Genomic DNA, 27,402 nt, shown 5'->3' with positions numbered 1-27,402 from the left:
TACTCAAGGCCAAAGGAGAAATGACAAGGAACTAAAATGTAAGTAGGACATAGCCTTTGAAAATGTATGGGGATTCAGACAAGGTTTTTTATGGACACTGTATTCAGGTATTTGCAAACTGCTATCCAACCATACACTAACAATCCATAAACTTAAAACTGTGTAAGTTTTTTAACATGAACATGCATTATATTCTTAAAATTTTACCATGGTCTTAATTTACGAACAGTAATCTAATATCTGAACTGCACTATCTATTGGTTACCTGATCAGCCAAACTTCTTGACAAAGGAATTGAGGGACTGGACACTTCAAACTCTGAGTTTAACTGGAATGTAAGTTGGTGTGCAACAGAGCCATCACACTGCAGTGTGTGGGTATGTCCACGACCTTTCACTACAACCTGAAGAAAAAAGTTTAATCACAGTGCATGTCAAATCCAAAGCAACGAATCTGGGTTTCTAAATAAATCTATAAGAAGAACTAGATGGCAACTGACAGTGGTACATGCCCTGTATATATGCACAATATATTCTAAACAAATGGCCCTATGACCTTCGACTCTAACATTCTTATTCTGAAGAGAAATCAAGATAAAAGATATCTAATGATATTTGAAAACTCATAAATATATCGTATCTTTGCCCCTTTTCATTGAAATTCAGCAAAATTTATGAAAATCACTGCATAAAGTAGAAAGAGTTTGGAGACAGACAACAATGGGTTAGGAAGCAAAAATGGGAGGAAAAGGATGCTAAATGAATTACCAGCTCAAATTCTGTGATAAGCATGAAAAACAATTTATATGAAGATGGTGACCACAACTTCAGCATACATACAAAAATCTGCATAACATTTAAAATCATCTGAGACAGTATAATGTCTCATGCCTATATGGCTTTAGTAATATACTGTGCACTATATTTACAACATAAATATGAAAAGTTTATGAGAAGATTGTAGTAATAATCCTGCCATGTTGGATGAGATCATATGTTTTTCAGTTGTCTAAAATCTTATTAAAATACAGATAGACTATAAAGAAATCCACCAACTGGCACATCTATCTAATTCCTGAAATTGTGGAGTACAAAGTTTTTAGAAATTACCAAGGTGGAAAATCATGAAAAGTAAAACATTGTTGTTCATCATATATTGTCTAATGTACAAACAGTTGCCCTCCTTTCACGTACTTTTCAATGCCCAACCAGTCATCTACTTTCTGGTTTACTTCATCCTCCATAGTTCTGTCCATTGCTATGTCCACATCAAGGTAGCTAAAACACTCTACTTCTTCCTAGTTATCTCCATTCAAACTCACACTCAAACCAACCAGCTTCATCCTCTTGCTAAACCTCACAACCTGAATATCACTCACATCAACATTCAACTTCCTCTTTTCATACACTTTTCCAAACTCAAGCACTAGAGCAGTGTCATCTTGCATTTCAGTTTCTAAAAGTGGGAACAGTTGTCAGCATATATTCCATTACTCTTAAGGTAATCAAAAATATCTATTCCTTCATCAAATGAAAATTTGACAATGATGTGTCCTTTTGAATAAAACGATCAGATTTACACACTATTAGATTTTAGTACTGACTTAATAAAAAAGGTAAAAAGCATGGCATCTAGAGCTTGCTTCTGAAACTACTGCTGTGTTTTGTTTATATTTCATGAATAAAGAACAATCCTGAGCTACATACTGAATGTAGTTTTGAGGTTATTTTGTTTATGCAATTATTTTCATTTCACGGAAAGTAATACAGCTAAATTACATCTAACACAGATATACCTATCTTAAAATATTTGTAAATAATAAAGACTGAAATCTATCAGAAAAAAGAGCCACCTACCTGTTGACTACTATTATTACTTGGAGTGCTGACATGTAGAATAAGAGGTCTTGGAAGATGTGACCTGACCATGTACTGGGGACTGAACACCACTAATAATCTCCAAACTGCCCCAACCCTTTGTCGAAGCACACGACACCAAGAGACGATACTTTCACCTTTTACTTTTAAGGGGATTTTGACAAGCATGGACTCTTTGGTACGTTCATATGACAGTGGAATTTCACCAGACCAAACAGTTGGGTTGCCCATTAACCTCACTCGAATGCCATGAGCCTCTCCAACATACGATGGAGCCACGAACTTGTTTCGAAGCATATGGGTAGCTAAATGGTTGGGAGATTCTTTCTCCTTGCAAGTCTCTATTACACGAAATTCCAAATCTTCACTGAGACAATTGGCAACTGAGAGAAGGCCTGAGAATGTGATGAGCTTCTGAGTAGGTGAAAGAGTTTTGATGATCACCAGGAAGTGAAAATGACGATTCTCATGATGGATGGTGTGTACCTGTCAAAAAGAACAAGTCTCTTTTGCATATGCATTACTTCATCATCAGTAGCAATCATATAAAGACTTGAAATCTAATGCATAGCAAAACTCCAAACTGCATATCAATCATAATCTTAAAAAAAATGAATACAAATATGTACACCTACTTTACCTTATCTTACCTGTAAGCCTTCAATATCAAGTGTGAATGGGTCACACCACTTCCATTTGCCCCCTTCTATACAAGCATGCAGCTGAGGGGAAAGTTTGTGACTCCTCCAACAATATAAATGCAAGCCTCGTGATGCCAGGAGCACATTTTCATCTGTTCCTACTTGACCAAATCTTATTGTTTCCAGTGTATCATTACATATAAGGTAATTTGTCATAAATATCACTGGAGATTTCCTTATGATCGCCAAATTAGGACCAGTGGAAACATCTGATACAGCAGCAGACACCTGATGCCAACTCTCCTGTGCAACATTCAATGTGTGGATGATAGACTGATTAATGTGGATAAACATTGGTTTCACTGACATTACAGAATCAATACAGCTGGGTTTGTCTGGCCCATCAGCATCTTGCTTCACTATACTTGCCTCTAAGAAAGTAGGTTCAAGAAGACAGCTGTCTGTCAGGAAAATGTAGCTTAAAACATCCAGTCTTACAGACCCACCTAACTGCACATGCATTGCAGAAGACCATATGTAGTTACGTACAAATAAGTTTTCTAAAGTGAGGGTAAGGAATGGCTGCTCCTCTGGTGCTAATCTGTCTAGATTGAAAAATTTCAGTTCCTTGGGAAGTTTCTTCCCGGTAAGAGTCAAATGATTGTACAACGTAACTTGTGCCTGTCCAACTGTTATTACTGCCTGTGTTCGCGGAAGCAAATCTACAGAAAACATGGAGTCCACTCTCATACAGGCAGCTAAGGCTCCTGGAGACACAACTATCCGTCCATCACCTGAATTACTTTCATCTTCACAGAAATCAATACAGACTCTCCACATTGAGGAAACAGCAATATGTTGCTTTTCATAAAAACTTGGAAGGTCAAGCTGACAAAATTTTGACTCAGAAAGTTGGAACTGACGATAAGTTATGAAAGTATCACGCAGTGAATCAAAGTATTGTAGAGCACATAAAACTTGGTCTTTGTCCTGGGCCTCAGTCATTGTGCTATATTCTGATGCAGCAATAAATGGAACTGGGTAGATGTCAACTCTAGTCAGTGTTCTTGGCTCTGGATAACACCAAACCATAGTTCCTGCCATCTTATCAAAAACAACCTGATATGGCTTTGGATCTTCTAGTGCAAGACTTACATACTGAAATATTCCAGCACGCAAATCATCTTGGTATAATATATCATGATGATCTTCCTTTTCTGGAGGCTTAGATGGACACTTTGGATATTGTTCCTTGTTTTTCATACAAATGAAAGGAGAAACATGACTGTATACATCCAAGAAACAAAAGAAATGTTCTGGTCCTAGATCTACAGTCAGGGTTTCAGTATCAATTCTGATTTCTATATATGGCTCTGAACTCCACTGTAGCCACAGTAGCTTCAATTCACCAGACACAGTCCATGGTTTTAGGAAAGACTGGAGCTTCAGGGAATGATAAATAGTTTTTAACTGAAGGTCAAGAATGTCAGCACTAACAGTAATTTCTGAGATGACATCTAACCTTGCATCCTGAACTTGATTTGATCGCTTTCTTGATGTAGAAACACAAAATTTAATTCCTGAAACACTGCTGTGCACTTCACTTTTTGCTTTATGAGATTTCAAAACTTCACAGTTAACTACTACTTGACTAGTTACAAATGAAATGCTATCAAGATTTGCCAAAGATTGTCGTAGTAATTCAGGCATGGAAGTTTCAGACACTTTAGTCTTGCTCTGATCACTAACAGTTGCCTTTCTTCCTTCCTTCTCTGTGGCAGCAGTCACAGATGGTAAGACTTTTGACAAACAACTCATAACATGAAAAACTTGCTGCCAACGACTTTCACTCAAATAAAGGCGAACTGGTCTTCCCACTTCAATGTTTATTCGAGCTGTGGGAAAAAGAAACCATAAGAAACAGAGTTTGATATGATATATTCTAATAACAATTTAAAATTACCATAAATGTCTCCATGGTTGCTCAATTTGTTTATGGATGGGGTTGTTAGGGAGGCGAATGCAAGAGTTTTGGAGAAAGGGGCAAGTATGCAGTCTGTTGTGGATGAGAGGGCTTGGGAAGTGAGTGAGTTGTTGTTTGCTGATGATACAGCAGAGAAACTGCAGAAGTTGGTGACTGAGTTTGGCAGTGTGTGAAAGAAGAAAGCTAAGAGTAAATAAATAGGAGCAAGGTAATTAGGTTCAGTAGGGTTGAGGGACAAGCTGGAGGAAGTGAAGTGTTTTAGATATCTAGGAGTGGATTTAGCAGTGGATGAAACCATGGAAGCAGAAGTGTCACAGGGTGGGGGAGGGGGCAAAGGTTCTGGGAGCATTGAAGAATGAGTGGAAGGAGAGAACATTATCTCGGAGCAAAAATGGGTATGTTTGAAGGAATAGTGGTTCTAACAATGTTATATGGTTGTGAGGCATGGGCTATACACAGGGTTGTGCAGAGCAGGGTGAATGTGTTGGAGATGAGATGTTTGAGGACAATATGTGGTGTGAGGTGGTTTGATTGAGTAAGTAATGAAAGGGTAAGAGAGATGTGTGTTAATAAAAAGAGTGGTTGAGAGAGCAGAAGAGGGTGTTTTGAAACGATTTGGTCACATGGAGAGAATGAGTGAGGAAAGATTGACAACGAGGATATATGTGTCAGAGGTGGAGGGAACGAGAAGTGGGAGACCAAATTGGAGGTGGAAGGACGGAGTGAAAAAGATTTTGAGCGATCGGGGCCTGAACATGCAGGAGGGTGAAAGGCATGCAAGGAATAGAGTAAATTGGAATGATGTGGTATACCAGGGTCGACGCGCAGTCAATGGACTGAACCAGGGAATGTGAAGCATCTGGGATAAACCATGAAAAGTTCTGTGGGGCCTGGATGTGGAAAGGGAGCTGTGGTTTTGGTGCATTATACATGACAGCTAGAGACTAAGTGTGAACGAATGTGGCTTTTGTTGTCTTTTCCTAGCGCTACCTCACATGCATGCGGGGGAAGGGGGTGCCATTTCATGTGTGGCGGGATGGCAACAGGAATGAATAAAGGCAGCAAGTATGAATTATGTAATGTGTATATATGTATATGTCTGTGTATGTATACATATGTATACGTTGAAATTTATAGGTATGTATATGTGCGCATGTGGACGTGTATGTATATACATGTGTATGAAGGTGGGTTGGGCCGTTCTTTCGTCTGTTTCCTTGGGCTACCTCGCTAACGCAGGAGACAGCAGCAAAGTTTTCTTTTCTTTCATAATATATGCTATTTCCTGCATTAGCGAGGTAGCATTAAGAACAGAGGACTGGGCCTTTCAGGGAATATCCTCACCTGGCCCCCTTCTCTGTTCCTTCTTTTGGAAAGTTTAAAAAAAAAAAAAAATGAGGGGAGGATTTCCAGCCCCCCATTCCCTTCCCTTTTAGTCGCCTTCTACGACAAGCAGGGAATATGTGAGAAGTATTCTTTCTCCCCTATCCCCACGGATAGACATGATAAACTAATAAATAAATAATCTGTAAATGAGTGGATGGGCCATTTTTCGTCTGTTTCCTGGCGCTACCTTGCTGACACTTAGGAAGGGCCAATGCAAAGGCAAAGGCAAAGCCTCCGCGACCAGGGCTTTGCCATATCAGCTACATGGTGTGTGTTTTTCAAATAATTTTCAGTTAAAAACACTATTACATGACAAGTATATTTTACCTTAACTGTTTTTTTTTTTTTTTTTCTTTGTCGCTGTCTCCCGCGTTTGCGAGGTAGCGCAAGGAAACAGACGAAAGAAATGGCCCAACCCACCCCCATACACATGTATATACATACGTCCACACACGCAAATATACATACCTACACAGCTTTCCATGGTTTACCCCAGACGCTTCACATGCCCTGACAGCACATCAACCCCGGTATACCACATCGATCCAATTCACTCTATTCCTTGCCCTCCTTTCACCCTCCTGCATGTTCAGGCCCCAATCACACAAAATCTTTTTCACTCCATCTTTCCACCTCCAATTTGGTCTCCCACTTCTCCTCGTTCCCTCCACCTCCGACACATATATCCTCTTGGTCAATCTTTCCTCACTCATTCTCTCCATGTGCCCAAACCATTTCAAAACACCCTCTTCTGCTCTCTCAACCACGCTCTTTTTATTTCCACACATCTCTCTTACCCTTACGTTACTTACTCGATCAAACCACCTCACACCACACATTGTCCTCAAACATCTCATTTCCAGCACATCCATCCTCCTGCGCACAACTCTATCCATAGCCCACGCCTCGCAACCATACAACATTGTTGGAACCACTATTCCTTCAAACATACCCATTTTTGCTTTCCAAGATAATGTTCTCGACTTCCACACATTCTTCAAGGCTCCCAGGATTTTCGCCCCCTCCCCCACCCTATGATCCACTTCCGCTTCCATGGTTCCATCCGCTGCCAGATCCACTTCCAGATATCTAAAACACTTTACTTCCTCCAGTTTTTCTCCATTCAAACTTACCTCCCAATTGACTTGACCCTCAACCCTACTGTACCTAATTACCTTGCTCTTATTCACATTTACTCTTAACTTTCTTCTTTCACACACTTTACCAAACTCAGTCACCAGCTTCTGCAGTTTCACACATGAATCAGCCACCAGCGCTGTATCATCAGCGAACAACAACTAAGTTTTAGTAATCATACTACTAAAAGATATTCTGCATATCAACCCATAATCAGGAAAACAAAAAAGTACAATTTTGTAAGATACAGAGTATCAACTTTATCAAAACACATATTTGAAATTAAAGAAATAAGAGTCTGTTGTGAAATATATATAATACTCTACAACAACAACCTTAACTGTACCTGAATGAATATATTCTCAGAAATAAATAGTAGTCTTGATAAAACATGATGTATTTCAATGTAAAATACGATTAAATACATGATGAAAACAAGACATAACCTGACCTCCTGATGTTCAAGAGATGTTACTCATTTTTTTAAAGTTTTTGATTAAAATACTGTTATATCACAATGATATTCTATTCATACTGTGCTTGATATAATACATTCATGGGTATGCATTAATTTTGCTGAAATGACATACATATAACAGTATCCCAAGCTCAAAAATGGTTATCATGGAACTAACCTCTGATGATCTAATGATCTCTTATCTGCTAAAGTCACTAGGTATAACATTCATCTTTATAACATATATAGTCACCTTTACTTACATGGCTTATGAAGGAAATCTGTGGCTGAAATTACTAACAATGCAGGAAGAATACCAGTCTTTGGATGTGGATCTCCAGGCTTTGTCTCTAACCATGAAGTTGTGTAATCCTCAGCACATGGGAGTTGCTTTGATTCAGTTGCTGAAACAATGATTTTAAAAAAATTCTAAAGTTTTAGTAATCATACTACTAAAAGATATTCTGCATATCAACCCATAATCAGGAAAACAAAAAAGTACAATTTTGTAAGATACAGAGTATCAAATTTTCAAAACACATATTTGAAATTAAAGAAATAAGAGTTTGTTGTGAAATATATATAATACTCTACAAACCTCTAACATGAGTAAAAACAACGTACCCTTGACAGAAAAGCCTTTAACAACACTACGAAGGATAAAGTTGAAACAAGAAATGTCCAATTTTTGCTTGATTGGCTGACAAGACAGAAATGCATGAGGCTGAGACACAACCACAAACAGTAATGGTGAAATCCGTGGCTGCCTTAGATTGACTCCTCCACCATCACAGACTGAACCCTCTTCAGATCCTTCATACCTGTGAAACATGTTATGACCAAATGAAGGCTCTCTATGTATCATCACTTACATACTTTTACTGATAACATTTCACCACATATATCTAATGCTTCACACACTTGTGCATGACAAACATGGAATACTGAAGAACAGAATTGTAAATATAAAAATACCATTATAATGAAAATTAATAATCATACTACAATATGTACCTTCTTACAATATCAAATGCACTGGTAGTTTTCTTAATATGAAAATATCTCCTTTCAAAAAAGTGATGATCTTTTTTTAGTTATGATCCTGTACAAAAAGCATATGCTAGTAACCAATGTCACCATCAAGTATCCCACGACATGCCCAGGGAAGCTGTGACCAATAAGAGGACAGTGGCTGAAAGCAAGGTCTTTTCCAATGCCTTTTTGGTGTACACATGTATATGTGGGGACACGTGGACATATATGTGTAATAATATAAGTGTATAGTATGATAGGCCAAGTCTATAGCATCTTTCCAAACCAAAAACTGGGGCCTTGATTAAAGGTCCCTGCAGGACTAGTACAAGGTCAGCCATCTGAGGGTCTGATTTGTGGACAAGGGATGCCTGCAAGTTAGGATAGCTATGATGGATAATCCACTAAGCAAGATCATCTCACTTCCAATGAGGGTCCAGAGGAGCAGCCAAAGTGTTGCCTTTTTTCTTAGAGCATATTTGAATTGTTAGTAGTAGTTATTATCATAGAATTCCTTTCTCTGAAGGGGTTCCTGCTGCTTCAAGGCTGCACAACTTCCAGTGATAGGGAAATGATGGACTCCTTTCGAGAGAGAAGCCCCTAAACAAGATTGTACTTTCTTTCATCAACTGACTGTGATTCAGCCCTGCTAAAGGGACTTTTCACTTGCAGCATAACCACAAGCATGTAAGGTCCAGTAATGCCTATTAACGGTATTGGGATGATCATATATGATTACATGTACAATTTTCTGGTAGTATTCTGTCTAACAAACAAAGACCTAGGCTTGGGTTTTGAGCAACAACATCTTTAGCTTACCCTGGTAAGGCTGAGAAAATCTTTCTCAGTCAAAACCATTTTGTGTCCAGTCAAAACCATTTTACGTCTTTATGCAATGTGTAGTAACATTTTTTTCACCGATTTGGAATTACTGTAAAACTTGCTGTTAGTGTACAAAAAGAATCTTGGTGGCTATTCTGAATCTCACCTAGCTCTGAATCTCAAATCACTGCAGTACTGTTCAAAATGGATTATAATACTGGTGATACCTAAAAAGGTGGATTTAAGAAGATACAGTACAATATCTTGGGGAAAAAATCTTTTTGGATGAAGTGTTTTCTTATGTTGCTCTCTGATAATGCTAAATCTATTTAGCAATCAATGTATCATAATTAAATCTGTCCCTAACTCCTAGGAGAAAATTAGATACATAAAGCCTCCCAGACCACTCTTGCACATCCTCAAATAAAGATCTATCAAAGTGATACAAACTTTTACACATATATAAAATCATCTTGCTTTGTCATCTTGTGCACGGTTAATCTGTTCCATACTTCCTTACACATTTCCATTTCCCTAATGGTAACAGAGTACAAAAGCTTAAATGTGAACCCACATGATCTCTGGCTTCTAAGAGAATAATCTTCTTTGGTAGGGAAGGTCCCCCTCTTCCTCCTCTTTTACCTATATCTGTTCTATATATACCCTTTTGATGTCATCTGCAATATTTCCTAAGAAACTTGTTATTCATTCATATTATACTTTGTCGCTGTCACCCGCATTAACAAGGTAGCACAAGGAAACAGATGAAAGAAACTTGTGATAAAACAAATCTTTATCTGCCTCCAAACTCATCTTCTGAATCTAATTCTGTTCCTCCTCCCCTCTGCAGGACTTCTGTAAAATTCTTGGATTCAAATACAGTACTATTCTGTTGTATAAAATACTGATAAACCAGAATACTATACAAGTGAGCATAGTTTCATAAAATGACTGCCAGTTATCAATTAATTTTTAGTGTATACGTTTAAAACCACCTTAAAAAAAATTTCAATAAAATCAATCTTTCTAGTAATTCTTTATAAATTAAATATCCAGTTTATGTTGAGACTGGGGTGAAAATTGTACAATCTTCATTACCAACTCATGCTCCTAATCATGTTCCCTAGCATTTTCTACTAAGACAAAATTACACTTATCAAGGGGTAATCTAAAGATTTTACCATTTTATGGAAGAGATGAACTAGTCTTAAAATATGGTGAATCATCTCAACTCTAGACTTTAGAAAATCAAATAAAGGGAAATATATATAAATGAATGTTCTTAAAAAATTCACAAATACATTTTTTTTACATGAACTGGTTGTGAATTACTATAAAATGAACAGGATTATGCATCATTCTGAATGACTTCTCTCAGTTGTTACATCAGAACCATAGCCTTTCCCTATAACCCAAGTCAAATAAAGGAAATTTGGCTTACCCATCCTCAACCTCCTTTTCTGAGTGAGAATCAGAGTCAGCATCTCTAGCTGGAAGTCGCTGACGATGATAAGGTAGTCGCTTTGGTGATGGTTCGGACTCAGTTGATGCAGCCTCAGCAACTAATTCACGTTCCCTTTTCTTAGCCCGCTGTTCAAGTTTACTGCGCTGCCATCCCTACCAAGTACAGCTACCTTATAATAATAAGAATGTGCTTTGGTCCTACCTTATAATATTAAGACTGTGCTTTGGTAACCATTTACATAAAATCTAGTACTTTACTGACAGTTAAAGATTCAATTTCCTGCATCAAAATTGCCAAAGTACTTAGTTCCTCCCAAAAAGCATTCCATTCTTCTTCAGTTTGTTTGTGCAAAGGAAACCCATAAGGGACACAGCCATATAGGTAGAAAAAGCATACTGGATACGGAATGAGATGAATCACAGACATTGCTCATGAGGGAGTGGTTTAAGATAAGCAATCAAAGTCATTATAATACATTTCATAAATTTCTGAAAATATTATCATTTTCTTTCTACATCACATGCATGCTTTGAACATTTCGTACAAGACAAACCTCAGTCCAATCCATCAATTATTCATTGCTCATGAGGGAGTGGTTTAAGATAAGCAATCAAAGTCATTATAATACATTTCATAAATTTCTGAAAATATTATCATTTTCTTTCTACATCACATGCATGCTTTGAACATTTCGTACAAGACAAACCTCAGTCCAATCCATCAATTAACCAACTTTCTTACTCTAATCTATACTGCCTTAATCTTATTCACAAACTTAACTGCATATCAGCTATCCCGATATCTTAATAAGAATTATCCATTTAACTCTTTACAACACATTGCAAACACAGTTTTTCACCTTAACACTGAACTTTTGTCCATCTTCCACAATCCCTCGGTCAAAGATACTAGCTGTGATCTTCCCACCAGTGATCAGTAATTCTAGAGGTACAAATGACCATGTGTTGCTGCTTCCTGCAATTCTTTGGCTGATCATCCCCTTTGAAAGCTCCACTGATGAAATATCACAGTCCACTCCACTGTCAGGTATGTCTGAAGGTGTGTGAGCAGTTCTTCCCTGTCGCCCACTAGCAAGCATTTGAGTAACTAGCCTGAAAGTAAAACATCATGGCTAACACAAAAATCAAACTCTTACTCAGTATGGTGTCAGCATTCAACAAGATCACCCACAAAAGTACACAGGTAATCTCTGATTACATACTTTGCCATTAAGTCATAAAATGTAAGTCATGCCAACTACTACTGGTAAAATGCTAAAACCCTCATCAGTATGCATCTGCATACAAAGTCACATAGCTGTAATCAAATAAAGGCTGAGATCTGATTTGTACATAAAACATGACCAAGGTGTGGACAAACACATTTATGGGGGATGCCAAGAGTGACAGAATAGTTTCTCCTCAACTTTGTGTGAGTGAAATAATGGGGATTTTTTTCTCTCTCTCCCTCTTTCTCCAAAGGTGTCAGTCATGTACAAAAGTCTTCATCTTGGCCAGGTCTTCAATAAAAACTGAAATAAGAAGACAAAGATAGAGAATTTTTCCCTAACTTCCATCTCCTTTACTCCTTCTTAATTGGAAATGGTAGTTTAAAACAGAAAAAAAATAATATATAATACAAGATATACAAAGGAATTCAAACAACAACAGACCATTAGGTCCTTTCGAGGTTGTTTGTAATAGCTGAAGGTATAAGAAACTTACAGTTAAACATGGTAAAAGCTAGAAAGTATACAGAAAATTCAGAGAGAATAACCAGCAAATTGTCACTGTGACTAAGGAGGAGTAAATAACACGTCGTGGACTTGAAGCGAGGTTTATAATCATTTCATCTACTATACTTGATAGCCGTTTCCCACGTAAGTGAGGTCACACCAGGAAACAGACAAAGAAGGGCCCATCCACTTATAAACACACACACACACACACACAAACACACACACACATATATATATATATATATATATATATATATTCAATTATTTATTTATCATACTTTGTCGCTGTCTCCCGCCTTAGCGGGGTAGTGCAAGGAAACAGACGAAAGAATGGCCCAACTCACCCACATACACATGTATATACATACACGTCCACACACGCACATATACACACCTACACATCTCAACGTATACATATATATACACACACAGTCATATACATATATATACATGTACATAATTCATACTGTCTGCCCCTATTCATTCCCGTCGCCACCCCACCTGGCTAGTGACTGAACCCAACCTCTACATTCATTTAATCATTGCTTATTATTTCTTAAAACCATTCTTCCTGAGGCAATGTATTCCCACTATTTCTAATCATATTTACTAAGGCATCTGAAATGTCTGGAGTAAACTATGGAAAGGTTTGTGGGGCTCGGATGTGGATAGGGAGTAGTGGTTTTGATGCATTACATATGACAGCCAGAGACTGAGTGTGAACAAATGTGGCCTTTTTTGTCTGGTGCTACCTCACTGAGGCAGGAGGTAGCGATGCCGTTTCCTGTGGGGCGGGGTAGCACCAGGAATGGATGAAGGCAAGCAAGTATGAATATGTACATGAGTATATATGTCAATGTCTGTGTATGTTATGTATATGTATTATATGTGTTTATGTTGATTTGTAAATGTGCATGTGTGGGTGTTTATGTATATATATATATATATATATATGTGTATACCAGTGGATGGGTCATTCTTCATCTGTTTCCTGAGGCTGACATGGGAAACAGCGATCAAGTAGAATAAATAAATATAAATAAATATTTTTTTTTTTTTTAATTTTTCCAAAAGAAGGAACAGAGGGGGGCCAGGTGTGGATATTCCACTAAGGCCCAGTCCTCTGTTCTTAACGCTACCTCGCTAACGCGGGAAATGGCAAATAGTTTAAAAGAAAGAAAAGAAAAATAAATATTTACATAATTTCATAAATATGATACCACAACTTACCAATGGCATCACCTAATTCCAAACTCTTAAACAGAAACAACTTCCTTATATGATTCTTACCTTGTTGTATCCTCCACAATGTCCTGAAGTAATGTAATCTGAGGAAGACTAACATGGAGGTCAATGTCTGAGGTAGCATTGATCTCTAAAGAATGTCCTGCCACCAAAGTGTTCTGGACTATACCATCCTCACCTACACTGCCACGGTAAACAATTGCTGGAGCTGCTATCACTCTACTATCAAATCTGAGGAGAATCAATATGCAGTATATTTACATCTGAAAAACACTTTTGGGTTTCAAGCTCTTACAGAGATATTTCAAAGCCAGAGTATATACCTCTATGAATACACTTTAAGACATGATGTATTTATTCAAATAATAGCTAACAATAATGGCAACGGGAAAGGATGAAAGCAGCAAGTATAAATATGTACATGTGTATATATGTATATATGTATGAATTATGTACATGTGTATACATGTATATGTCTGTATATATATATATATATATATATATATATATATATATATATATATATATATATATAGGTGCAAGAGGTGAAAAAAAGGGCAAATGAGAGTTGGGGTGATAGAGTATCATTAAATTTTAGGGAGAATAAAAAGATGTTCTGAAAGGAGGTAAATAAAGTGCGTAAGACAAGGGAGCAAATGGGAACTTCAGTGAAGGGCGCGAATGGGGAGGTGATAACAAGTAGTGGTGATGTGAGAAGGAGATGGAGTGAGTATTTTGAAGGTTTGTTGAATGTGTTTGATGATAGAGTGGCAGATATAGGGTGTTTTGGTCGAGGTGGTGTGCAAAGTGAGAGGGTTAGGGAAAATGATTTGGTAAACAGAGAAGAGGTAGTAAAAGCTTTGCGGAAGATGAAAGCCGGCAAGGCAGCGGGTTTGGATGGTACTGCAGTGGAATTTATTAAAAAAGGGGGTGACTGTATTATTGACTGGTTGGTAAGGTTATTTAATGTATGTATGACTCATGGTGAGGTACCTGAGGATTGGCGGAATGCTTGCAGAGTACCATTGTACAAAGGCAAAGGGGATAAGAGTGAGTGCTCAAATTACAGAGAAACTGCAGAAGCTGGTGACTGAGTTTGGTAAAGTGTGTGGAAGAAGAAAGTTAAGAGTAAATGTGAATAAGAGCAAGGTTATTAGGTACAGTAGGGTTGAGGGTCAAGTCAATTGGGAGGTGAGTTTGAATGGAGAAAAACTGGAGGAAGTGAAGTGTTTTAGATATCTGGAAGTGGATCTGGCAGCGGATGGAACCATGGAAGCGGAAGTGGATCATAGGGTGAGGGAGGGGGCAAAAATTCTGGGGGCCTTGAAGAATGTGTGGAAGTCGAGAACATTATCTCGGAAAGCAAAAATGGGTATGTTTGAAGGAATAGTGGTTCCAACAATGTTGTATGGTTGCGAGGCGTGGGCTATGGATAGAGTTGTGCGCAGGAGGATGGATGTGCTGGAAATGAGATGTTTGAGGACAATGTGTGGTGTGAGGTGGTTTGATCGAGTGAGTAACGTAAGGGTAAGAGAGATGTGTGGAAATAAAAAGAGCGTGGTTGAGAGAGCAGAAGAGGGTGTTTTGAAGTGGTTTGGGCACATGGAGAGAATGAGTGAGGAAAGATTGACCAAGAGGATATATGTGTCGGAGGTGGAGGGAACGAGGAGAAGAGGGAGACCAAATTGGAGGTGGAAAGATGGAGTGAAATAGATTTTGTGTGATCGGGGCCTGAACATGCAGGAGGGTGAAAGGAGGGCAAGGAATAGAGTGAATTGGAGCGATGTGGTATACCGGGGTTGACGTGCTGTCAGTGGATTGAATCAAGGCATGTGAAGCGTCTGGGGTAAACCATGGAAAGCTGTGTAGGTATGTATATTTGCGTGTGTGGACGTATGTATATACATGTGTATGGGGGGGGGGTTGGGCCATTTCTTTCGTCTGTTTCCTTGCGCTACCTCGCAAACGCGGGAGACAGCGACAAAGTATAAAAAAAAAAAAAAAAAAAAGTTTGTTGAGTATTCCTGGTAAATTATATGGGAGGGTATTGATTGAGAGGGTGAAGGCATGTTCAGAGCATCAGATTGGGGAAGAGCAGTGTGGTTTCAGAAGTGGTAGAGGATGTGTGGATCAGGTGTTTGCTTTGAAGAATGTATGTGAGACATACTTAGAAAAGCAAATGGATTTGTACGTAGCATTTATGGATCTGGAGAAGGCATATGATAGAGTTGATAGAGATGCTCTGTGGAAGGTATTAAGAATATATGGTGTGGGAGGCAAGTTGTTAGAAGCAGTGAAAAGTTTTTATCGAGGATGTAAGGCATGTGTACGTGTAGGAAGAGAGGAAAGTGATTGGTTCCCAGTGAATGTAGGTTTGTGGCAGGGGTGTGTGATGTCTCCATGGTTGTTTAATTTGTTTATGGATGGGGTTGTTAGGGAGGTGAATGCAAGAGTTTTGGAAAGAGGGGCAAGTATGAAGTCTGTTGTGGATGAGAGAGCTTGGGAAGTGAGTCAGTTGTTGTTCGCTGATGATACAGCACTGGTGGCTGATTCACGTGAGAAACTGCAGAAGCTGGTGACTGAGTTCAGTAAAGTGTGTGAAAGAAGAAAGTTAAGAGTAAATGTGAATAAGAGCAAGGTTATTAGGTACAGTAGGGTTGAGGGTCAAGTCAATTGGGAGGTAAGTTTGAATGGAGAAAAACTGGAGGAAGAAAGTGTTTTAGATATCTGGGAGTGGATCTGGCAGCGGATGGAACCATGGAAGAGGAAGTGAATCATAGGATGGGGGAGGGGGCGAAAATCCTGGAAGCCTTGAAGAATGTGTGGAAGTCGAGAACATCATCTCGGAAAGCAAAAATGGGTATGTTTGAAGGAATAGTGGTTCCAACAATGTTGTATGGTTGCGAGGCATGGGCTATGGATAGAGTTGTGCGCAGGAGGGTGGATGTGCTGGAAATGAGATGTTTGAGGACAATGTGTGGTGTGAGGTGGTTTGATCGAGTAAGTAATGTAAGGGTAAGAGAGATGTATGGAAATAAAAAGAGCATGGTTGAGAGAGCAGTAGAGGGTGTTTTGAAATGGTTTGGGCACATGGATAGAATGAGTGAGGAAAGATTGACCAAGAGAATATCTGTGTCAGAGGTGGAGGGAACATGAAGTGGGAGACCAAATTGGAAGTGGAAAGATGGAGTGAAAAAGATTTTGAGTGATCGGGGCCTGAACATGCAGGAGGGTGAAAGGCGTGCAAGGAATAGAGTGAACTGGAAAGATGTGGCATACCGGGGTCGACGTGCTGTCAATGAATTGAACCAGGGCATGTGAAGTGTCTGGGGTAAACCATGGAAAGTTCTGTGGAGCCTGGATGTGGAAAGGGAGCTGTGGTTTCGGTGCATTATTACATGACAGCTGGAGACTGAGTGTGAATGAATGTGGCCTTTGTTGTCTTTTTCTAGGGCTACCTTGCGCACATGAAGGGGGAGGGGGTTGTTACTTCATGTGTGGCGGGGTGGCAATGGGAATGAATAAAGGCAGAGAGTATGAACTATGTACATGTGCATATATGTATACGTCTGTTTGTGTATATATATGTATACATTGAGATGTATAGGTATGTATATGTGTGTGTGTGGACGTGTATGTATATACATATGTATGTGGGTGGGTTGGGCCATTCTTTAGTCTGTTTCCTTGCGCTACCTTGCTAACGCGGGAGACAGCGACAAAGCAAATAATGAAAAAATATAATAGTTACTTTGTCACTCAACCAACCCACCACATATATAATACTTATAGCATTACAATGACTCTGATGGCTATACTACTGATCTTGATCTTTATAACATAGTATGAATCAAACTTATAATCAAACACATGACCTAGTGCTTTAGCTATTAAACTGTAGATATCAGTCAGATTAGATACCAACCTGGCAATAAAAGGATGAAGAACAATATCTGTGCTACTGTTGTCCTGAGTAGGGTCGTAATTATTCCATTCAAGGGCTGGGTTCTCTCCCATGACACGTAGCCGCTCACCAGATGAGCTACGAGGCCGCCCTCCCTTCACATGTACTAAATCATACCACGACCCTAAAAAAATTTGATATATAGCATTAACAAAAAAAGCTTCTCTAAACATGGCATTCAATAAGAACAAGGTTTCACAAATCTAAAGTAGTCATAGTTGTTCAGCTTAAGGATATGAAGGTTTAATACTCCACTATAGAGGTGACCTAAACAAACAACCTTATGTCTCTTTTCCATTCAACCTTTAAGCTGGGTCAAGTAATTTCTAAATAAATCAGTGCACCAACATCCCTGAAATACATCCAACTTATACATTTCTTATTTGCCAATTATCTCCAATTTTTCTTAATTCCTTTAGTCCTCCCATTTCACTCTATAATATGGGCACATACATCAGTTTCAGAACTTACCTGTACTGGTGCTGAAGCCTAAAAGATCAATCTGATACTGACGATCCTCAACTTCTGATCCAGGAACCCCTAAAATCCTTGCACGCTCTGCCATATGGAAGATATCTGGGTGGATCATGATGCGTGACAAGGGATTATCAACTTGTGGTGTGATTACAATTGAATCCAGCTGTACCAAGAACATGTTGTGGACAGAAGTGTCCTCACTTGAGGTATCTCTTGCAGGAAAGAGGAGTCGGATACTTTCAGTATGCAAATACACCAAAGGTAGTGTGTGGTTATTAATACTCATTCCCATTGGTTCTTTTAATACTATTCTACCTGTGTTCAGCAGCTGTTTAGGAACTTGAAATTGTAGCCATGGTTCATATACTGTAGCAAAAATTTGTAATGACGCTGGGTAACAAACGCAATCAAATGGCTGAACACGTATATCTACTTCACTGAGATAGTGATCAGACATGTTATCCACAGGCAGAGACCTGAAAAATACGTAAAAATGTATATATATACATATTTTCTCAAGTAAAAAAAACCTTATTTGCTCAAATTCACTCTCTAGATCTAATGTATAATGCATAGAAGCAATCATCAACATTAACGACACCAAATCTCAGAAAGCATCTATATTCACTCCTGATACTTTTTACTTCTTACTGAACCATCCCAAGTAAGAAAGGAATTGCCAGTACAAAGAACAGATCAAATTATAGTTCTTTCAATATATTTTTTTGATTACCCAAACCCAGGAGGCTGGCGTCACCTCTATATTATACAAGCTGAAGAACCAAGAGTATGATCTACATGAGGAGCTGTTTAGCAGCATAAGTTTATGTTACACCAATAAATAATCAAATTACTTTTACTGTACTTGAATACACAAAAAAGAACAGAGATAATTAGCAATAAATATCAGCACAAATGACTGATACAGTACAAAACAAAATTAAGCACTAGCAACTCAATTGCAAGAGCATGATATTTTCTCTTTGGTATCACACCGTCTAAATTAGAGTAAAAAATGAAAAAATTCTTACTACATTCTGTGACATATAAAGAGTAACTAAGTTGCACAGGTTGTTACTCCTCTGTAACAAAGAGGATAGCAAATAATTCAAATATATTGTAGCTCTCTTGGGAAGTGCTACTGTAAAGAATTTATTATTCAAAAGCTATATAATAACCAAATAACACACAGGTAAATCTTACCTTTCTTCATTAAGGTGCTTTTTAATAAGTGTGTTCCAATTTGAATGGATATTTTTGCATAATGCTGTAGTAAATGTGAGTGATATAAATCCATGTGCCTTAGGCTGCTCCAATGGACTGCTGGTGATTTTGCCACAGTGGTAGTGTGGGTCAACAGTGCCACTGCGAGGATTAATGACTTTCAGATCATGTGTCAGTTGATCTCCACATGTCATGACAACACCTTCATGCTCTCCTACTACCCATGCATTGTTCCTGCAAAAAAAAGTTTTGTAGCACTGACAGAGTGTATCTTTACTGCAAAAAATAGTCAGTCATTGACTGTTGCCTACTATATCCAATTACTTACATTAAGTAATAGTTCAATAACAGGAGAGGATGGCTGGAGTCACCTTAAATATCTATTAACCTCTTTGAAGTGAAATAATAACAATACCAATGTGCAACTCTATTTTTCAATATCGTCTATAAGTGAAATATGCAATACAACCCTTCAACTATCCACAAGGGGTAACAATCCCCTTCCATCAGTGTGGCCGGAGGAAATGAAACATAAAAAAATAACAAACTCCTGAACGTTCAGGCCCCAAATATTCAAAGCATCTTTTTTTTAACAGAGAAAATGCACTTGAAATCTTACAGGATCAAGGGCTGAAAAGCACAGAAGCTTCTTACCTTTTAGTAAAATGCAAAATGCTGATTGCAGTTACTTTGACTTTGACTTTAGAGTATACTTGATGTAGGTCAAGGGCAGTAGTCAGATCTTCCATCTCTGCTCGCAACTTTCTCAGCTCATTACCATCTTTGGCATAAAGAGATGCTGACACTCGTGCAACTGTCCACTGAACCCATGCAGTAACCAGAGGACCATAAGTAGACTGTGCATCTGCTTCACTCACCACCTGAACTGTATATATGGAGATTTATACCGCTATATATCATTCAACTTATGAAAATTAATGAGAATACATAAATGAAGGCAGCAGGTTTTGATGGTATTGCAGTGGAATTTATTAAAAAAGGGGGTGACTGTATTGTTGACTGGTTGGTAAGGTTATTTAATGTATGTATGACTCATGGTGAGGTGCCTGAGGATTGGCGGAATGCGTGCATAGTGCCATTGTACAAAGGCAAAGGGGATAAGAGTGAGTGCTCAAATTACAGAGGTATAAGTTTGTTGAGTATTCCTGGTAAATTATATGGGAGGGTATTGATTGAGAGGGTGAAGGCATGTACAGAGCATCAGATTGGGGAAGAGCAGTGTGGTTTCAGAAGTGGTAGAGGATATGTGGATCAGGTGTTTGCTTTGAAGAATGTATGTGAGAAATACTTAGAAAAGCAAATGGATTTGTATGTAGCATTTATGGATCTGGAGAAGGCATATGATAAGAGTTAATAGAGATGCTCTGTGGAAGGTATTAAGAATATATGGTGTGGGAGGAAAGTTGTTAGAAGCAGTGAAAAGTTTTTATCGAGGATGTAAGGCATGTGTACGTGTAGGAAGAGAGGAAAGTGATTGGTTCTCAGTGAATGTAGGTTTGCGGCAGGGGTGTGTGATGTCTCCATGGTTGTTTAATTTGTTTATGGATGGGGTTGTTAGGGAGGTAAATGCAAGAGTTTTGGAAAGAGGGGCAAGTATGAAGTCTGTTGGGGATGAGAGAGCTTGGGAAGTGAGTCAGTTGTTGTTCGCTGATGATACAGCGCTGGTGGCTGATTCATGTGAGAAACTGCAGAAGCTGGTGACTGAGTTTGGTAAAGTGTGTGGAAGAAGAAAGTTAAGAGTAAATGTGAATAAGAGCAAGGTTATTAGGTACAGTAGGGTTGAGGGTCAAGTCAATTGGGAGGTGAGTTTGAATGGAGAAAAACTGGAGGAAGTGAAGTGTTTTAGATATCTGGGAGTGGATCTGGCAGCGGATGGAACCATGGAAGCGGAAGTGGATCATAGGGTGGGGGAGGGGGCAAAAATTCTGGGGGCCTTGAAGAATGTGTGGAGTCGAGAACATTATCTCGGAAAGCAAAAATGGGTATGTTTGAAGGAATGGTGGTTCCAACAATGTTGTATGGTTGCGAGGCGTGGGCTATGGATAGAGTTGTGCGCAGGAGGATGGATGTGCTGGAAACGAGATGTTTGAGGACAATGTGTGGTGTGAGGTGGTTTGATCGAGTGAGTAACGTAAGGGTAAGAGAGATGTGTGGAAATAAAAAGAGCGTGGTTGAGAGAGCAGAAGAGGGTGTTTTGAAGTGGTTTGGGCACATGGAGAGAATGAGTGAGGAAAGATTGACCAAGAGGATATATGTGTCGGAGGTGGAGGGAACGAGGAGAAGAGGGAGACCAAATTGGAGGTGGAAAGATGGAGTGAAAAAGATTTTGTGTGATCGGGGCCTGAACATGCAGGAGGGTGAAAGGAGGGCAAGGAATAGAGTGAATTGGAGCGATGTGGTATACCGGGGTTGACGTGCTGTCAGTGGATTGAATCAAGGCATGTGAAGCGTCTGGGGTAAACCATGGAAAGCTGTGAAGGTGTGTATATTTGCGTGTGTGGACGTATGTATATACATGTGTATGGGGGGGGGGGGGGGTGGGCCATTTCTTTCGTCTGTTTCCTTGCGCTACCTCGCAAATGCGGGAGACAGCGACAAAGTATAATAAAATAAATAAAACATAAATGAATAGAAAATTAGGAACTAAAAAACAATCAACAGAAAAGCTTCAAATACTGCACATGGTTCAGTAAAATAATCTGAAATGATGAAACTATTCCTAAGCAGTCATGAGGAGCTGAAAATTCTTATACTTTCACATTTTGCTATACTGGCAGATGGTAGGCTCAAAGAACTGTGGTATAGTGATGCCAAAAATCAAAGCAGATGACTGGCCATTATTAGCCAGTTCATCAAAGATTATGTTAATAAAGATTTACCTACTGCATGGCATCATCTTACCTTCATGTTGCTCGACCTTACAAAAGTCAAACTATAATCCTACACCACAAATGAACAAATGAATTCATGTAAGAAAAAAGAAATGATAATGATTGTATGAGCTTACAGAGGAATCTGGATAACAAACTGAAGTTGGTCAGATACCTGAGTGATGAATTTCAATCCAAGTAGGTGCAAGATTTTGAGGATGAGTCAGTAAAAAACAGGCCTCAGAGTGATTATCACTGATCAAGATGTAAATGACATGAATATGCGAGTTAAAGAGACCTTGGAGTTGACATTGTGCTTAATCTTTCATCAGGCCTGCATATTAAAGAGACTTATGAAAGAGGCAAAGTGTCTGCCAGAAAATATCAGAATCACATTCAGTTGTATGGATAAGGCTACTTTTGGGAAACTATTCACGATAAATACCAAACCAAAACTGGAATATGGCTTACAGGTTTGTTCACTGCCTCTAAAGAAGCACAAATATGTGATTGAGAAGTCCAGGGGAAAGAAACTAAAGTAGTACTAGAATTAAGAGGACCGAGCTACATCGAGATAATGAATGATACAACGCTGTCCAACATGGAGGGAAGGAGAAAGAAGAAGAGTCTGATAACAGCCTTTATGCTTCTAAATCAGCTGGAAGATATTGACAGTGTAGATGTAGCACCAGAATACCCAGAGGTCATGAGAAAAAGCTGGGCAAAAGGATAGAATGTAAATGAGTACTAGTTTTGTGATAGGGCAGTGAACAGCCAGAATTACATTATCAAGATGGTGAATGCCAACAGCTTACAAAGGTTTGAAAGGCTACTTGATCACACTTGCTACTTCAGGAAACGGAGTTCCATGTGAAAAAAAACTCTCACACCATGCAGCACAAACTGGCAAATATTCTGTACTTTCAACTTGTCTTTTTGAAAAAAAAAAGTCTCTTAGTTGAAAATAATTTCTCTTCCAAATGAATGGTAAGCTGAAAGGAAAATAGTTCAATCATATGCTCAACCTTTTCCACAGAGAACAGAAAAAATGAGAAATATTTTAGGAGTTTTGGAGGATGTAGAAAATTTTCCTTTTAAAAGAGGGCAGGCTACAGTTTTTGGGAAAGGCATGAAAGGGTACCAAGTTCCAAAGTTAAGCAGTGTAAGGAAAGAAATGCATATCATAAAAGCCTACCCCTGAGTTGCCAACAGCCACACAGTAATCATTTGATACTATGACTTGCCTAGTATTACATGATGTAACTATTAGTGGGGCACACAAGCAGCCAGCTCTGAGGTTCACAAACTGATATCTCTACCTGGGAATGTGTACCTACATAAGCTTAATATAAGCAAATTTAGTATCAAGGAATAGACATTTTCACTGCAACTTGGGAGTTTTGCTCCCACCCAAAGTCAAAATCCTCCTTCAGAGAAAAAATTGGAAGTTTTCACACCCAAAGTCAAAATCCTCCTTCAGAGAAAAAATTGGAAGTTTTCAATCATACACTAATTACAGTTTTACAAAAAATGCTGTAAATAACATTGAATGTTCAATATAAATAATATAATGCACTCACCAAAACCATGTCATTTTCTGAGTACAAAAGGCTGATACCAGGTGAACAAATGCTGAGGCTCCCTCATCAAAGCCTTTTAATTCCAGCTTTAATTCGAGGGTTAATATATACTTGGATGTCATAATTTGTAAAAGTCTTTGCAAGACATTTATGGGCAGAGAAAATTTCTAATAGTATTGTTTATTACGTAACAGAAAATCCAAAGGTTTTCCACAGCACCATTAGGAGTACCTTGGTCAAGAAAATTTTACTACAATATTAATATATACAGTGGGGATAGGGGACAAAGAATACTTCCCACGTATTCCCTGCGTGTCGTAGAAGGCGACTAAAAGGGGAGGGAGCGGGTGGCTGGAAATCCTCCCCTTTCTTGTTTTTTTTTAATTTTCCAAAAGAAGCAACAGAGAAGGGGGTCAGGTGAGGATATTCCCTCTAAGGCCCAGTTCTCTGTTCTTAACGCTCCCTCGCTAACGCGGGAAATGGCAAATAGTATGAAAAAAAAAAAAGTAAACATGACAATTAAAGGAAAGATAAAACAAATCAATAAATGAACAATTAGAAGGGAAGATAGTACGGTAACAGACAACCATACAAATTTCATCTAAACTGAGAGCTATGGAAGATATCATAGTAAAACTGTCAAAAAAAGAGGAAAAACTGTATAAGAACTGAAAATCAAAATAAAAGGAGCAAAAGTCAGCAAATAATTAGCAATCAATCAATAAATGTGGATGGCTATACAGAGTCAACTTCTGACACCATCCCAAATGAGTTTAGTAAAGAAGCTGGGTTTTCAGGCTATGATGGATCCAAAATCATCTTGGTGGAAGGAAACAGATGACACATGCCAGAGTGCACTTTTCAAGGTGGGTATGAATAACAAGTCAAAACACAGGGTTCAATTTTATGACCACTGTTATCCTTGACCAATGTTGATTTAACTCATGGACTGGATTCATATTCAAATAGTTTGTGGATGATGCTGAAGTCATAAGAAAAGTACATAACAACTGAGAATGCATCAACTTACTAAGGGACCTAGAAAACCTTCAGAGTTGCTTAATACATAGTTGATGAAGTTTCACCCTGGCAAGTGCAATCAAACTGGGACAAAGTAAGAGAATTCCTCAATATGCCTATATTCAGAAAGAAATCTGTGTGAGAAGTCAACAGGGTACCTAACCTATCATCAGAACACTACATTAAGAAGAATGTTCTGGAGCAAAGTGTCTGCAGTCAGTATCAAAACTGCATTCAAGTACATGAATATGTAAATGTAGTAAATTATCTATAGCTTAAATCTAACCTACGTGAGAACATGAATCATTTTGCTTATTACACTTAAGAATACAAAGATCTAGTACAGAGAAGATCCAAAGGAGGACAACAAAGGTGATACAGAAAATAAAAGATGTTACAAGGAGCAATTAGAAGCAATAAATCTGCCCACAGCAGAAGAGAGAAGAATAAGGGTGCATTATTCATGACAGCTAGAGACTGAGTGTGAACAAATGTGGCCTTTGTTGTCTTTTCCTAGTGCTACCTCGCGCACATGCGGGGGGAGGGAGTTTTCATTTCATGTGTGGCGGGGTGGCGCCAGGAATTAATAAGGGCAGACAGTATGAATTATGTACATGTGTATATATGTATATGTCTGTGTGTATATATATATGTATATGTTGAGATGTATAGGTATGTATATGTGCGTGTGTGGGCGTGTATGTATGTACATGTGTATGTGGGTGGGTTGGGCCATTTGTTCGTCTGTTTCCTTGCGCTACCTCGCTAATGCGGGAGACAGCGACAAAGTATAATAAATAAATAAATAAATAAATAACAATATCCTTCAGGGTTCTCATTCAAACTGACAGTTATCAACATAAACTGGTTCTTTAAAAGATGCAAAGAAATAACAAAACGAGGTCATAGCAACAAACTTGAATGAAAAGATATAAAACAGTACTTCTAAAGTAACAGAGTCTTGGATGAATGGAATAAGCAAAATGATGAAACATTACAGTAAACAGAGTTAAAAGAGATGGGCCCCAAAAGAGTATAACTACCTCCCTGTGCTGTGTGAATAAACCACGAATGAGTAATTACACATTATTTCTAGACTGAGAAATGGGTTAAAAATAATCTCATTCAGAAAGTGGGAAGAAGCGGTACAAATTCATACCTCTCTCTTCTTCCACATCTCCATTTCTGTTACCAGCAGGGTATTTGGGTCTGAGCCATTAGGATGCAATGGTTTAGGAGGAGTTTTGTGATGAGGATGTGACTGAGGCGGTGGTGGCGTTAGCTGATGAGGAGGTGGTTGTGTAGTAGGCTGTGATGAAGCTTCTAATATGGGTGGTTGCGGCACTGGTGTGGAAGACATTGAATGTGACTGCTGGACAAAAAGAAAAATTTTATTTCACTACAACTGCTCTTAAATCACTTACATCAACAACATATCTATCCATCCATCTGTCAAATATCAATAATGCCATTCCCAATTAAATGGGATCAAACAGGTGCACAGTTATCTATCTGAAGGATGTATTCAGATAAAGTTCATGAACTTATACATACAAACATATAGATCCATATCTATAATACACACAAAGAATTAATCATGTAAGTGTACACATACACATGTATTATTGTATAGTCTCAAGTTTGTGTGTGTGTGTATGTGTGTGTGTGTGTGTGTTGGAACACAATGTCAATCTAAGTCTTTGTTAGCCTGTGTGAATGTCAACATGCAAATAACCACATGTTGAGTATATGTTCATTAGTGTGTGTGTGTGTATATCTGTAAGTGCAAAAACTTAAGAAGTTCTATGTTCAAAGAGAATGCTTATGAGACAAGGCCCCAAAAGTATAAAACTCCCTTCCCAAAGAGTACAAACATTATCACAAGAGTATCTGTGTATCATTAAGTGCAATGCTTATGGATCTACATGCGAGCCACAACAGATGTGTCTCCAAATGTGTACCAATTTGTGTCTATAAACATTAGCATGTTTTGCATGCTACAGAATACAAAATGTTGTTGACAGTTATAATTCACAATTGAAGAGGCAACCATCAGCTTGTACTTACAGTGCACACTAAAATGGACTGTGTTTCATGAACATTTTTTACTTCAGTAAAACTTGTTACAAATTTTCAACATTTCATTACTTATGTCAAATTCAAGTGAAGAAAATGTTAAATCACTACTTACAGATTCACCTGGTGTCTTTAAAAAATGTGATACCAAAATAAGTATATTTTCCACTATTGTCACATGACCAGAAACTTGGCAACGACTTCCACAAAAATCCAGCGGCGACATGTCAGTGTGTATCACCAGGCCCAGTTGATTGAGCGATGGACCCTATGGAAAAAAAAAAACAATTCTGCACTACCAAAGAAAGAGCATACATTCTATTAATGCATAAAGCCTCTTGATTCACTCACACATATACTAAACTTATGTCTAGTGTGCTGAATTA

The 27,402-nt window shown here is 38.4% G+C and overlaps 1 protein-coding gene across 1 annotated transcript in view; it reads right to left on the bottom strand.

Moving 5' to 3' along the window:
- Vps13B (vacuolar protein sorting 13B) overlaps positions 1-27,402 on the bottom strand; it is an 85,553-nt gene that overhangs the window by 22,378 nt on the left and 35,773 nt on the right. Inside the window, 15 exon segments of the mRNA XM_071669425.1 lie at positions 266-403; positions 1,857-2,363; positions 2,528-4,413; positions 7,746-7,886; positions 8,107-8,303; positions 10,778-10,953; positions 11,661-11,913; positions 13,830-14,015; positions 17,710-17,872; positions 18,220-18,701; positions 19,429-19,683; positions 20,104-20,335; positions 26,100-26,123; positions 26,126-26,312; positions 27,132-27,284. Of these exon segments, the coding sequence (XP_071525526.1) occupies positions 266-403; positions 1,857-2,363; positions 2,528-4,413; positions 7,746-7,886; positions 8,107-8,303; positions 10,778-10,953; positions 11,661-11,913; positions 13,830-14,015; positions 17,710-17,872; positions 18,220-18,701; positions 19,429-19,683; positions 20,104-20,335; positions 26,100-26,123; positions 26,126-26,312; positions 27,132-27,284 (4,980 nt within the window).

This window comes from Panulirus ornatus, chromosome 14 (assembly GCF_036320965.1).
Source record: "Panulirus ornatus isolate Po-2019 chromosome 14, ASM3632096v1, whole genome shotgun sequence".
NCBI classification, from domain to species: Eukaryota; Metazoa; Arthropoda; class Malacostraca; order Decapoda; family Palinuridae; genus Panulirus; species Panulirus ornatus.
The sequence above is the reverse complement of the archived record's forward strand: the minus strand, read 5'-3'. Positions and strand labels throughout refer to the sequence as shown.